At 36.0% G+C, this 13793-nt stretch overlaps 1 protein-coding gene across 13 annotated transcripts in view; it reads left to right on the top strand.

The window, feature by feature from the left end:
• Nucleotides 1–13793, top strand: part of EMSY (EMSY transcriptional repressor, BRCA2 interacting) — a 90892-nt gene that overhangs the window by 14319 nt on the left and 62780 nt on the right. For 9 of the 13 annotated variants that reach the window (XM_030331513.1, XM_030331518.1, XM_030331517.1 and 6 more), the window contains 3 exons: nucleotides 438–613; nucleotides 2210–2362; nucleotides 4992–5251. In XM_030331513.1, the coding sequence (XP_030187373.1) occupies nucleotides 438–613; nucleotides 2210–2362; nucleotides 4992–5251 (589 nt within the window). The remainder of the gene's footprint in view (nucleotides 1–437; nucleotides 614–2209; nucleotides 2363–4991; nucleotides 5252–13793) is intronic. The other 4 variants (XM_030331506.1, XM_030331511.1, XM_030331512.1 and 1 more) reach the window with 2 other exon arrangements.

The following is a 13793-nucleotide window of genomic DNA, read 5'->3' as shown; positions in this document are numbered from 1 at the left end:
GTTCAGTGAATTCTATCCTTAATTGTTAAGGAAAATCTGATTTTAAAAATAAATTAGTATGTTTTACCTTTTTAGTTGAATTACAAAATTAAGTTCTAAAAGTTAGTAGATACACTAGTTTTCGTTAGCAATACCAGATTTAAACTAATGAAAATGATGTCAGTATTTAGAAGGCATAGGAAAATTTTTCATAGTTTCATTTGTGTTCATTCTAAGATTCAGATAATAGAATAAAATGTGTAAAAACTTAAGTGTATGTGAAATCCCTTGAATTCTGATAATTATCCATAATTTTGATTTTGCTTGCTTAAAGTTAAGCCTCTCCTATTCACTCAGGATACTTTTGATAATTTCAAAACTTATATTTGTTTGAGAAAATAGTTGATTCATTTTTAGTGATTGAGAACCCTTGTAGCAGCGTTTTCTTTTTTGTTTAGTATGTCTGGACCTAATAGCTCTTCAGAATGGTCCATTGAAGGTCGTCGATTGGTCCCACTGATGCCCCGGTTGGTTCCCCAAACCGCCTTCACTGTAACAGCTAATGCTGTTGCCAATGCAGCTATCCAGCACAATGCATCTCTTCCAGTGCCTGCAGAAACAGGAAGCAAGGAAGGTGAGTAGAAAACTATTTCTGTGTGTAAAGAAGACTTTTCTCAGATTCTTCAAGAACAGTTGTCTTGATTTTCATCTGTTTTTAATCCCACTGTATGAAGCTTGAAAAACATAGTGAGCAACTCTTATTCTGAAACTAGAAACTGCCAAGTTTTTAGTCTCAGCCAAAAAAAAATCTCTTGTTTGTTCAAAATGTGAATTATATTAATAACAAAATTGCAAAAAGCCTTCTTGGAATGAATTCTTGATATCAGTGTGTCTTGTTAGAAGTGGATAAAAGAGCTTGATGGGTGACATGGAAAATAAATGATAGAAGTCATTTACCTGCTGGAGAAAGATGCCTAACTGATTACTTCGAAAATAAAACTCTGTTTTTTATCTTCGGGAATCAATGCTATATGGTGCTTCTCAGTTCTAGTCAAGGGTTCTAAATCCTTTAGGGATTGCCTGGCAGATGGAGAAGGCTTTCTCATTGTTACTTAATCTAGTAATTGGCACATGCTGTAAAAATTCTTGAATTCTCTTGAAGTCACCAAGAGTAATATTAAATTCAAGAGTGCATATTGATTCTAGTAGCTTAGTTGTGTGTTGCTTGAAAATAACCCTGAATATGCAGTTGTCAGATTACTTTGGGGAATTGTCTTTTCTTGACTGGCAGTGGGTTTTGGAGTGGATAAGACACTCTTCATGCATGCCAGGCTCTGTTTTAGGCTGAAGGAAGCTGTATTTAGAGAGAGACCGGTATTAATATGCAACCTGGGCCTGTGTTGAGTTTGTTTCCTTTGTTGTAGGAGAGGTATCTTTCTTTTCTTCCCACTTTTACTTTTTCTATCCACCTACTTTGTGGTAGAGTGAAAAGAATATAGGATTTCCAGTAGTCAAATCTGTGTTGGAGTCCTAGTTAGCCATTTCCTAGTTGTGTGATGTCCAGCAACTCTGTGAACCTTAAGGTTTCTCATCTTTAAAATGAGCATGTGTTGTGAGAATTAGTGATAATATATGGAAAGGATTTAGCATAGTGCATGGAACTCAGTAAATGGTGCCTATGAACTATTCTTGCTTGTTGTTGTTATTCAAGAAATTGATATATGATGTCATTATTGAGTTAGTGTTGCACTGCTTCAATGGCAAGGGACTAGTAAGTTGTTTTACAATAAAGTAATCTTGCCGTGGTTCCCCCCAGTAGCCAAGTTGGAAATTGCTATGGTTAGGGAAAAATTATCCATCACTCCATCATTGGTGCTGCTATCACTATTAAAAGGGAATACAAGTATTTGCCTTTTGTCTAACTCCTTCCATGAATAAAAAATTATTTTTATTTTTCTCAGTATAGTTTTAAACTTGATTTCTTTGTAACTGTGCTCTTCTCCATTGGCAATGTCACCTGTAGACAGCTATTAAATACTTGAGGAAAACCCAGTGAAATGATGATTTTCAGGAAAGGTTATTATACCTTTTAATTTAATGGACCTAATGGCCTCTAACTTCTGATCACATGAAAATGTTAAAATTGGCCTGCAGTAAAAAAATAATTTTTCTGTATATGCGTGGACAGTTTTGGTGAAAGTTAACAGCAAACTTTTTTATCGTTCTTCAGTAGTGGTTTGCTATTCCTACACAAGTACCACGTCAACCCCAACCTCTACCCCTGTTCCAAGTGGCAGCATAGCAACGGTTAAGTCTCCAAGACCTGCCAGTCCTGCCTCCAATGTAGTTGTCTTGCCAAGTGGAAGTACTGTTTATGTCAAAAGTAAGTGATATTCTCAGTGTTATCAGGGCCATCTTGGCTAAATGCTGCAACATAGGCTCTGATTAGATCTTCCTTCCTGGATTAAATCATCGGTCCACTGGCTATTAGCAGTGGTTAGTTTTTGAAGGTTCTAAAGAATTCCTTTCTTTACACGTGACTAGTATTTATTGCTTTTTAATCAGTTCTGGGGGTTGAGAAATTACTTCTTTTTTGTTCTCTGTGGGAAATCTGCCTTGAACTGTCTTTCAAGAATTCACTTGTTTTTGATTGTCATGGAATAGAAATGGGAATGGAAACTGACAAAATGTACTTAGGTGATTTATTCAGTGTTTACTCCTATAATTGTAATCTTTGTAATGTTGTTTTAAAAATTGTTTATATAACATATCATCCAACTGTTAGATTCAGTGATACATTCTAGAGAGCCCATCTTTTATATTTCTAGTTAACTATAAGTTTTTGAAGTTTATTTGCAGTTTTTAACCTTTCGGTTCTATTCTGTGGAGTAGTTTAATGACCAGGTCATTTTTTGGTTTTAATGCCTGTTATTCCAATATTATTTTTGTTTTTGTTTTATCAACTGGAGATTATTAATATTTGATTTTCATTTTTCTCAACATAGTTATAAACTTGATTTCTTTGTAACTTTTAGATGTAGAGTTTGCTGTTTTAGGAATGATTTTAGGTCATTGTCAACCTTGTTTAAATTAAAGTCTAAAAATTGAAGGTGTGAGTTCTATTTTATTACCAATTCCATGAGTCATGCTGTACACTTTTTTTTTTTTATGTCTGCTCTCTAGAGATTTCCTATGTATGTTGCAAGGTTTTACATTTCTCACTTAATTTTTTTTAAAAAGTCTACAAAAACAGTTGAGGCTTTAGTTCATTAAAGAAAAAGCCAAAATCTGAAACTATTAAGGTTATCTCACTTAATTTTTTAAAAAAGTCTACAAAAACAGTTGAGACTTTAGCTCATAAAGAAAAAGCTAAAAATCTGAAACTATTAAGGTTATATCTGATTTCTGCAGATTTAGCCAAGGTGACTGTAAGAGATCTGTTTTTTTTAATTATTCTTTTTTTTAAGTTTATTTATTTTTGATAATCTCTACACCCAACGTGGGGCTCGAACTCATGACCCTGAGATCAAGAGTCACATGCTCTTCTGACTGAGCCAGCCAGGTGACCCAAGAGCTGTTTTTTGATCATTTTTTAAAACATGGAAAGTGGGGGGCTCCTGGCTGGCTCAGTTGGGTAAGCCTCCGACTTCAGCTCAGGTCATGATCTTATAGATCTCTGCCCCTCTGCCCATCCACCACTCATGTGTTCACGTGCTCTCTCTCTCTCTTAAAAATAAATACTTAAATATTAAAAAAAACCTGAAAGTGAATCTCAAACACGAAGAAACCTTTTCACATAATATACAGTTTCAAATAATAGGAAGTTTATTGCTTTATTTTGAGAAGTCACACAAACAACATTAGTTTGAGATAGAATTATTCATTAATCTATCTTCATATGTGCAAGGCAGTGTACTAGGGAAACAAACCAATAAGTCTTAGTCATTGCCCTCTGGAAGCCCCTTAATAAGGGGAGATGTGCAGGCTGATTGGCCACATTGCCATGGGGTAAGTGAAACAGAAGGATGTGGATTAGCTTTACTTAGAGGAGTAAGGGAAAGAAAGCTTCACTGAGGAGATGGTTTGCAGGATGATAATTGTAGGATGATGAAGAGGTCATTGATGGTAGGTGGTATAATAGTAGACCAATAATATATAGAGACTCTAAATGGATAGAATGTGGTAAGGTGGCTTTGGGGAATGATGAGCAGTTTGGTGTATGAGGATTATAGGAGGGCACAGGGTTGGGTGGAACAGGGTGTAGTTGACCCTTAGACAGTGTGGGGCTTAGGGGCACTGACTCCCTGTGCAGTTGAAAGTCTGCATGTAACTTGACTTCCCAAAAACTTAACTACTAATAGTTTATCGTGGGCCAGAAGTCTTACTGATAACATAAACAGTCAACTAACATGTATTTTGTATATGTATTATAGTTTTCTTACAATATAGTAAGTTGGACAAAGAAAATGTTACTGAGAAAATGTTATGGAGGAAAAGAGAAAAATTTACAGTACTGTTATTGTATTTACTGAAAAAAAGTCCACATATTAGTGGACCTGCACAGTTCAAACCTGTGTTTGAAGGTCAACTGTATTGTGTTCTTAGAAAGATACAGAACCTTGAATGATGTAGTGATGATTTAAGTGCCTCATCTTGTAGGGAGATAAAAACTACTTAAGGATTTAAGGTAAGGCATTGGCACAATTAGATATGAGATTCTATAACTGGCAGTAGGATGGAGGGTAGAAGTGGAGTGATTGGAAGCAAGGACACTGTTGAGGAGCTTGCTAAAATATAGGCAGGAGATAAGAAGGCCTGATAGAGCCACAGGGTTAAAGAAAGGAGGAAAGGCATTCAGAGAAAACTTCTGAGGGAAGATTGATAGGACTTACTGTTTGGGCATGAGGCAGAGGGAGAAGTCAAGGATGACTGATGACACAGAGATTTAAAATGAAGTATAAAATGCGAGGTTAGATTGTGATCTAAAAATCAAAATTTTCATTGCCTTTCAGGTGTTAGCTGTTCAGATGAAGATGAAAAACCCAGAAAACGAAGGCGAACAAATTCTTCTAGCTCGTCCCCCGTTGTCCTAAAGGAAGTTCCAAAGGCTGTTGTTCCGGTCTCAAAGACGATCACTGTGCCTGTGAGTGGCAGTCCCAAGATGAGCAACATCATGCAGAGCATTGCCAACTCCTTACCGCCCCACATGTCTCCTGTGAAAATAACCTTCACCAAACCATCAACACAGACGACAAACACAACAACACAGAAGGTATGTGGGGGAGGGAGTGTCTGTCTGCCAATTGCTGTTTCCATCTCTTTCAGGCAGTATGATTCAGATTTAACAAACATGTTCTGAGTGCTTACTATGTGCTTGGCATTATGCTGGGAATGTTCAGGTCTCTTACTTTAATTCTGCACAGAAAACTTTGGGATAGGCATTATTATTTCACTTTTTGTAGATGAGGCTCAGCGATGTCAAATGACTTGTCTAATATGACACAGCAGCTCTCATACTTCTAAGTCTTTTGTTTTATTTTATTATTATAATGCCATATGGAGAAAATTAAAATATAAGATTTTTTAACCTGTGTTTGGATAATTTTACCGTTAGGAACTCAGTTTTTTCTTTGCCAGAGTAACAAAGTTGTCAGAATTGGGTGTTTCATAGAAGAAGGGAAGGATATGATTACGTGATTATTGTTGCTTTGTTTTTTTATTCTTTGTATGCTAAGATTAGTTCTTTCCTAAACTCTTCTCAGTATGTTCAGATCATCAGAATTCTCAGTTTTATGTTACTAGAACCCTCTCACTTTCCACACTGACCTGGATGCTGACGGCACCTTAGGCTTGTTGCACACCTGGGATTCCCCTTCACCATCATTCTGATCTTCCTCCTTCGTTTATTTATGCATTTGCTGGAACATCCTCTGGTAGCTTCTTGGTATATGGGTGGATGGAAGGTAAATTTTTTGAGACCTTGCATTGGTGGACTGAAAAGTTCTTTATTTTACTCTCCCACTTTCTTGATCGCTTAAAGCATTTTTTAGGCTGGAGGTCATTTTTCCTGAGAATTTTGAAGATATTGCTCCATTGGCTGTTGGCTTCAGTACTGTTTTTGAGAAGCCCCAATGCCATTCTGATATCCTCTTTTTCTCTTTGAAAACTCTTGGTAACTTTCAGAGTTCTGAAATTTCAAGGTAATTTTCCTCAGTGTGAGTCTTTATTTTATCCATTGGGTTGCACATTCAATGGTTGCTTTCACTCTAGATACTCATGTCCTTCAGTTCTGGGAAATTTCTTGAATTATTTCCTAGGTTTTTCTATGTTCTCTCTTTGTGGATCAACTATTCAGGATGTTGAAACTGCCTGGATTGATCCTTTAGCTTTCCTATCTTTTCTCATTCTCATTTTCCATTTTTTTTTCCTGCTATAATATACTATTTAAAAAGTCCTGGATTTGGGGGCACTTGGGTGGCTCAGTTGGTTGAGCGTCCAACTTCAGCTTAGGTCATGATCTCATAGTTCACGAGTTCAAGCCCTGTGTTGGGCTCACTGCTGTCAATGCAGAGCCTGCTTCGGATCCTCTGTCCCCCTCTGTCTCTGCCCCTTCCCCACTTGTGCTCTCTCTCAAAAATGAATAAACATTTAAAAAAAAAAAAAGCCTGGATTTTGGAACTAGAGTTTCTGAGTTTGAATCCCAGTTTTTGCCACTTACTAGTTTTGTGACTGTGGAAAACTAAATTCTGGAATTAAGTTTTCTCATTTGAAAAATAGGGAAAACAATATAGGGTTTTGGGGTGTAAATAAGATAATAAATGTAAAACTGTTAGAATAGAGCCTAGCACATAGTAAATGCTCTGTAAGTATTATTTTCTTTATCCTTTAATGTCATCCTTCACTACTTCTCTGGATTTGTCAATTTTGTGGTCATACTTTAAATTTCTAGTAGCTCTTATTCTCTGGAAGTTCCTTTTTTTTTTTTTTTTTTTTTTTTAAATAGCATCCTATTCTTTCATAAAATCACTATATTCTGATGATATTCATGACTTTTTTTTTTTGATGTTTTGTTCTTTCATGTTTTCTCTCTTACCTGTAAGTTTATTTATTTGTTTTGATCTCTGTTTCATTTCAGAAATAAATGCTGGCTGTCTTCTTGTATATGATCGTGGGTGCTAAAAATTGACAGAAAGCTGTATGTGTAGGGTGGGGCATGTTGGCTGGTGATTTTCATTGTAGGTTGAGCTAGCTCGGCTGTTGTGTTGAGAAAAACCCACTACCCTTTTACCTCTATCAGTTATCACTCTCAGTAGGGCATTTTCATGGACTAGTCAGATTTCCTCAGAGAAGAATTTTCCAGACTCCTTTCTAGAGTAGTAGTAAGCCAGTCTGCCAGGATTTGGGGAGTAAATGGAGGGACTGGGCTGGATAGTCTCACCATTCAGTATATATAGACTTTATGAACCCCTCTGTTTGTAGCACAGCACTCACCCCCTGCCCTCTACCCCCCAGCCCAGTATTCTAAGATTCCTTTGTTTTGAATCTCTCCCTCAAGAGAGTAAATTCCTAGTCTTCCTTTAGGATGGGGGAGGATGGCTGTGGATCTAAATGCTGCGTAAATAGATTTTCAACTAATTTTCCTCTCTCTAGTGCCACTTTTATTCCCACGTAAAACGTATCTCGTGCTCTGGGGTGCTTGGGTGGCTCAATCAGTTAAGTCTCCAACTCTTGATCTCAGCTAGGGCATTGATCATCTCAGGGTCGTGAGTTCAAGTCCCGCGTTGGGTTGGGCTCCACACTGGGCGTGAAGTCTACTTTAAAAAAAAAAAAAAAAAAAGGACTTATCTGCTCTCTATTCCTTAATCTTTCTGGGATTCTCTAGTTTCCACCTTTGAGAGTATATTTGATTGATTACTACTTGTCTGTTTTCTAGTTTACAAAACTTCACAGCTGTTATTTTCTTTCTATTTTGACCTTATGGGTTTATGTGCCTCTTCCCCTTTTAAAAACTCTCTCCATAATGTCTTAGAGGCATTTTGGGGAAGGAATGGAGGTACATTCTTGTCTTCAGCAGGTGATCTTTACCACTTTTGAATCTTTAGATTCATGGTAACTTCCATTTAAAGAACCTCCTTGAATTTTCCTGGAAAGATATCGTTACCTAATATATGAAAAATTATTTTCTTAGTGAACTAGAAGTGATAGTGAGCTGATCTGTGGAATATAATTCTATTTTCAGTTTTAGGATGAAGCATTATGGTATAGTGTTAAAATCAAGCAAGGATTTTTATAGTCAAAGAGGCCTGGATTGGAACCCCAGCTCTTCCAGTATGACCTGAGATAAATTAGTCTTTCTAAATCTGTTTTCCCATCTGTAAGATGAGAATAATGCCAATCTTAAAAAGTTATTGTAAGGATTAAATGAGACTGGGTATTTTATTTTATTTTATTTTATTTTATTTTATTTTTTAAAGTTTATTTATTTCGAGAGAGCATGAGTCAGGGAGGGTGGAGAGAGAGAGGAAAAGAGAGAAAATCCCAAGCAGGCTCTGTACTGCCAGTGCAGAACCTGATGCAGAGCTTGAATCTACAAACCGTGAAATCATAACCTGAGTTGAAACCAAGAATCGGATGCTTAACTGACTGAGCCACCCAGGTGCCCTGAGACTGTATATTTTAAAGTGCAGTAATAGGTATATACTCAAAAAAATTAGGTTCCTTCCCTTGCCAGTATTTTATGTAAAGCAGTGTTTTATTTATTTGCACTGTTGAGAATGAGCTCTTCCAAAAAGTGAATTCATCAGTTAACTGAAGCTTATTCCTTAATATATAGAAATTGACTATTTTTGATAACTTTGTGAATGTCAACACTGAACATACTTTTTGCATTTGTATATGAGGACTCCAAGGTAATCCTTCTGAGTATCACTTTTCATACAATATTATAATATAGTTATTGCTTTCTGGGTTAGCCCTGTATTAAGTGTTACCAGCCTGCTATACTCTATGAGATTATAAGTCTACTTATTATAATTTTTCACTGCCTTTTTTTTCTGGGACTTATTTTATCAGTAATTCTTCTATCTTCTCCCTTCTTATCTATTCTTTTGATTTGGTATTTGGGAAATAGTGTAGCAGAGTTATAGCTAAAATGGCACCCATTTCCCATCCATGTCTTTCTGTTCCCTTACTCTATTTTATTTTTGTTATACTTATAACTAGTTAACATCATATTACATATTTGTTCATTTTCTATTTCTCGTTAATATCATATTACATATTTGTTCATTTTCTGTTTCTTCCATAGAGTAGATGTTGAGGGTAGGGACTTTATCTTGTTTATCACTGTATTCCCTAGTATTTAGAATAGTTTATGAAATATAGAAGGTCTTAATTTATGTTTGTTGAATGAATGAATGAAAAAATGAATAAATAGATCTGGCTCTGCTACCTGTCTTGAGCCTCAGGTTTTTAAAAAACAAAGAATAGAACTTACTTCCTAGAGTTATCAAGATAATTACATGAGATGATTCATGGAAAGTACTTAACATAGTGTATATGATGAATGCTTAGTAAATGTCACCTAACATTACTAACTTTCCAATCTTCTTTGGTAGACATATATAAAAATACTTGTAAAAGATGGAAGGCTCACCAGTAAGTAAAGTTGGCAATTTTTTTTTGTTTAATGACTTTCTCATTATTTTTGTTTTTGCTTCTGAATTGCCAAGTGAGAATGGATAGTTGAGGTCATCAGACATATGATGCTTGTTAGAGGGCATATTTATCTCCAAAGTCCTGTATAAACCATACCATGAGATTCCAAGCTCAGAACCTTAGATTTGTCCTACTGTACCTAAAAAATAAGCATTTAAAACAAATTAAATTAAAAATAAGACTCATTCATTCCACAAATGTTTACTGAGTATCTACTATGTTCTGGAGGCAAAACTCTACTCTTTTACTTCATGTATACTCAATGCTGTTTAGTTTTGTTGCTTTTTGGACAAGCTGCGTGTGGTAGCACTAAGAGATATTCTTTGTGATTTTGGGTTGTTTTTTTTTTTTTCTTTTCCTTCTGCTGGGTAATTGGATTTCTTTGAAATCTCTGTAAGGCTGTTTTCATTATTGCATTCACCTTGGATTTCTCATAAATCCTGTGTAAGTCAACTTAGGAATTATTTTAGGTAAAGTGACTTTTATATTAAATATAATTACTTATGAATTTGTGGACTTGATTCAAATTCAAATAGGTCATATATTTTCAGGATAGACAAATTTCCACCTATGTTAATGTGGTGCCTTCATTTTAAGTATAACATTGGTACAGCACTTATATAAACAAAGCAACAAAATATAGCTTTATGCTTTCACGTGCTTGATTGATATTTTTCATTTTATCCTTAGGGTGCAAGTCCCAGCACTCTTAAGGAGTTTTTGTGAGTGCTAGAAGGTCAGTAATTTGAATTATGGCCTGAATAAACACTGTTTGGTTCACTTGGTTTCAAAATCCCTTTATTTCCCCTGTTGTAATAAGTAACTTTAAAAGTACAAGTAAATTTTCATTAAGGTGGATCTTTAATTTTGGATAACCCCTTTTCAGATCAGAAATTAACATTCAGACTGAAATCTCAAAATATGTTTTATCATTTGTATCTATAACCTAAAACATGCTCTTAAAGACTTCTAGATTTATTTTGCTGAAATTTTGTCTTAATGTTGGAAGCCTACATGCATACTCTAATTTTAAAATGGGAAATATTTGACACAAGGGTGAATACTTCCCCTTCCCTTATCCATGACAGACATTGCTAATTGACTGTGGCATACTTTCCTGCCAAGCCCTGGTGAATCCTTATCTGTGCCACAGAGTCCTTATAAACGCTGTTCCAGAAAGCTACTACTATTAGTTCAGAATTGGCAAATGTGAATCCTGATTGCCATTACCACTACAATTGGTTTGACTGTGGTAGTAGCTGTGAGTTCTTTGGATTCTTCAGGGTATCAGAATTTGAGGGAAAGCTATGTAACATTTTTTTAATGAAACAAAAATAGAGTACATTACAATATACTTCCAGATTGAATTGATCTATAATACCTTTACTAATATCTTTTTAACATTTATTAAGTAGTAATAGTAAGCTAATAACTACTGCTTGCTGACCGCCAAATATTGACCACCTGCTATGTGCCTAGCACTATGTTAGATGCTTCACATCATTATCTCGTTCAATCCTTGTAATGATTTGCAAGGTAGGTATTATTATCCCTATTTTATAGATGAAAATTGGAGCCTAGAGATTTTAACATGTCCAGGGGCCTGCCATTTGTCAGTGGCCGCAGCAGGATTAAGCTCAGGCTCATCTGATTCTTAAACTTCTGGACTTTTTACCATATTGGTCTACTTCTTCTCAGTGTATGTGGTGGTTTATGATTGTTTTCATAATAATGCTGTATAGGTATTTGCTGATCAAGTCTGTGTAGAAGTATCCTAGTCAACTTTGTATAGGTGTTTGCTTGTCAAGACTTAGATATCTCTCTTGATTCGTCAAATAATTAACAAACTGCTAATGTAGTTACATCTTATAATTCTCTGTGATACTACAAATACATAATGATGATATAGTCAAAGCTTCTTTGATATGTAGGTACTGAGTACGGACATACTCGGTAAATTTTGACTGATTTAACATTGGGCCTTCTTTAGGACTAATAGGAAAATAAAAGAGAATTTCTCCCTTAATTTCTTTGGATTTTTTAAAACAATTTTCTGCCCTAGGTAGGTAGAGGTAATTTTGGTGAAAGAAGAAAAAGACACTCTGCTCTGTTTTGGGTATCACCATACCACCATTATAGTCCCCCAGAATAAAACTGTGATACTATAGATTTGTAAATTATTTTTATGTCCTCAACTGTAAAATGGGGATAATAATAGCATCCGTGTCATAGGATTTGGGGGAGATTTAAATTAGCTAGTGCACATTAGCTCTAGGAGTTCATCTTGATTTCGTTAGTTTCCTTAGGCCTACCATGTCCCTACGTCAACAAGTCCTATTGACTACCTCTGAAAATAATCTGAATGCGATCACTTCTCTTTATTTCTGCTACTAACACCCCAGTCCAAGCAGCCTCTATTATTCCTGGTCTACCGCAGTAGTTTCTTTACTAGTCTCACTGCTTCCATTCTTGCTGGAATAGCATAGCAGCTAGAATGATCTTTTAAAATATAAATCACATTTTGTTGTTTCCCCACTTAAAATTCTCCTATGGCTTCCTATTGTACTTAATATAAAATTTAAATCCTTTACTATGGCTTATAAATTTGATCTGGCCCCTACTTCCTTTGCCAGCCCCTCCTTGCTCTATATGCTTTTTGTTACATTGGCTTTCTTTCTGTTTTTGAATACATCAAGCTGCTTCTCCTTTGCTCCATCCTGTTCTTTCTCATATGAAGTGCTTTGCCTCCCTATGTCTGAAACTTTTCCAGCCATACAGGCTAACCTTGAAGTCTCTTTCCTGCCTCTTTTTTCTCCTCCGTTTCCTGTATCAAGCTATATGAGCAAATCCTGTTGGTTTTACCTTTAAATATATTTAGAATCTGTTTTCTTTTCACCACCTCTGCAGCCAGTGATCCTCTCTTCTTGGTTTAAACCAGGAATGTCCTTATTTGTCTTCCTGTTTCTACTCCCTCTTCCCTACTGTACTTTTCATCTAGCAGATAGAGTAATAATTCTTTTTGAAAAATATTTTTGAGAACTGTTTTAGATTTACAGAAAAATTGAGAGGATAGTACAGAGAGTTTTCATATACACTGCACTCAGTTTCTACTATTCTTAACATTTTATATTAGCATGGTACATTAGTTATCATTAATGAACTAGTATTGATGCATTAAGATTAACTAAAGTCCATGGTTCACTCAGATTTCTTTACCTATTGTCTTTTTTCTTCCAGGATACCACGGTACATTTACTTGTCATGTCTTCTTAGGTTCCTCTTGGCTGTGAAAGTTTCTCAGACTTCTCTTGTTTGGCGGTCTTGAAGAATATTGGTCAAATATTTTGTAGGATGCCCCACGACTGGAATTTGTCTGATGTTTTTCTCATGATTAGACTAGGGTTTTGGGGGCGCCTGGGTGGCGCAGTCGGTTAAGCGTCCGACTTCAGCCAGGTCACGATCTCGCGGTCCGTGAGTTCGAGCCCCGCGTCGGGCTCTGGGCTGATGGCTCAGAGCCTGGAGCCTGTTTCCGATTCTGTGTCTCCCTCTCTCTCTGCCCCTCCCCCGTTCATGCTCTGTCTCTCTCTGTCCCAAAAATAAATAAAATTTGAAAAAAAAAAATTAAAAAAAAAAAAAAGACTAGGGTTTTGGGTTTTCGGAAGGGAGACTATAGAGATAAAGTGCCATTTTCATCATAATCTACCAAGGGTATATAGTATCAACAGGAGCTTACATCCTCTAGTCCCCCGTGACTTCCTTGATTCTATCTCCTGCTACTTTCTCTGTCATAAATTCTAATCCTGTTCATTAGGTCCTTGGAGTTTATTGACTATACCAAGCTTGCTTATGCCTCAGGGCCATTTTATTTGCTGCTTTCTGTGCCATTGGATGCACTTCCTCAAGGTGGCAACATTGTTCACACTCCTTCTAGTTTCTGCTCAAATATTACCTTATCAGAGAGATTTTATTGAACACTTTATAAAAAGTAACACAGTGCTCCCAATATGCTTTCTTTCCCACCCTGCTTTATTGTCTCTTCCATTTTCTACGTGACATATATTTACTTTTCTAATTTGTTTATTGTTTCCCTCCCTACT

Source organism: Lynx canadensis, chromosome D1 (assembly GCF_007474595.2).
Source record: "Lynx canadensis isolate LIC74 chromosome D1, mLynCan4.pri.v2, whole genome shotgun sequence".
NCBI lineage: Eukaryota > Metazoa > Chordata > Mammalia > Carnivora > Felidae > Lynx > Lynx canadensis.
Note: the sequence above shows the minus strand (reverse complement) of the source record. Positions and strands in the feature narration are given on the sequence as shown.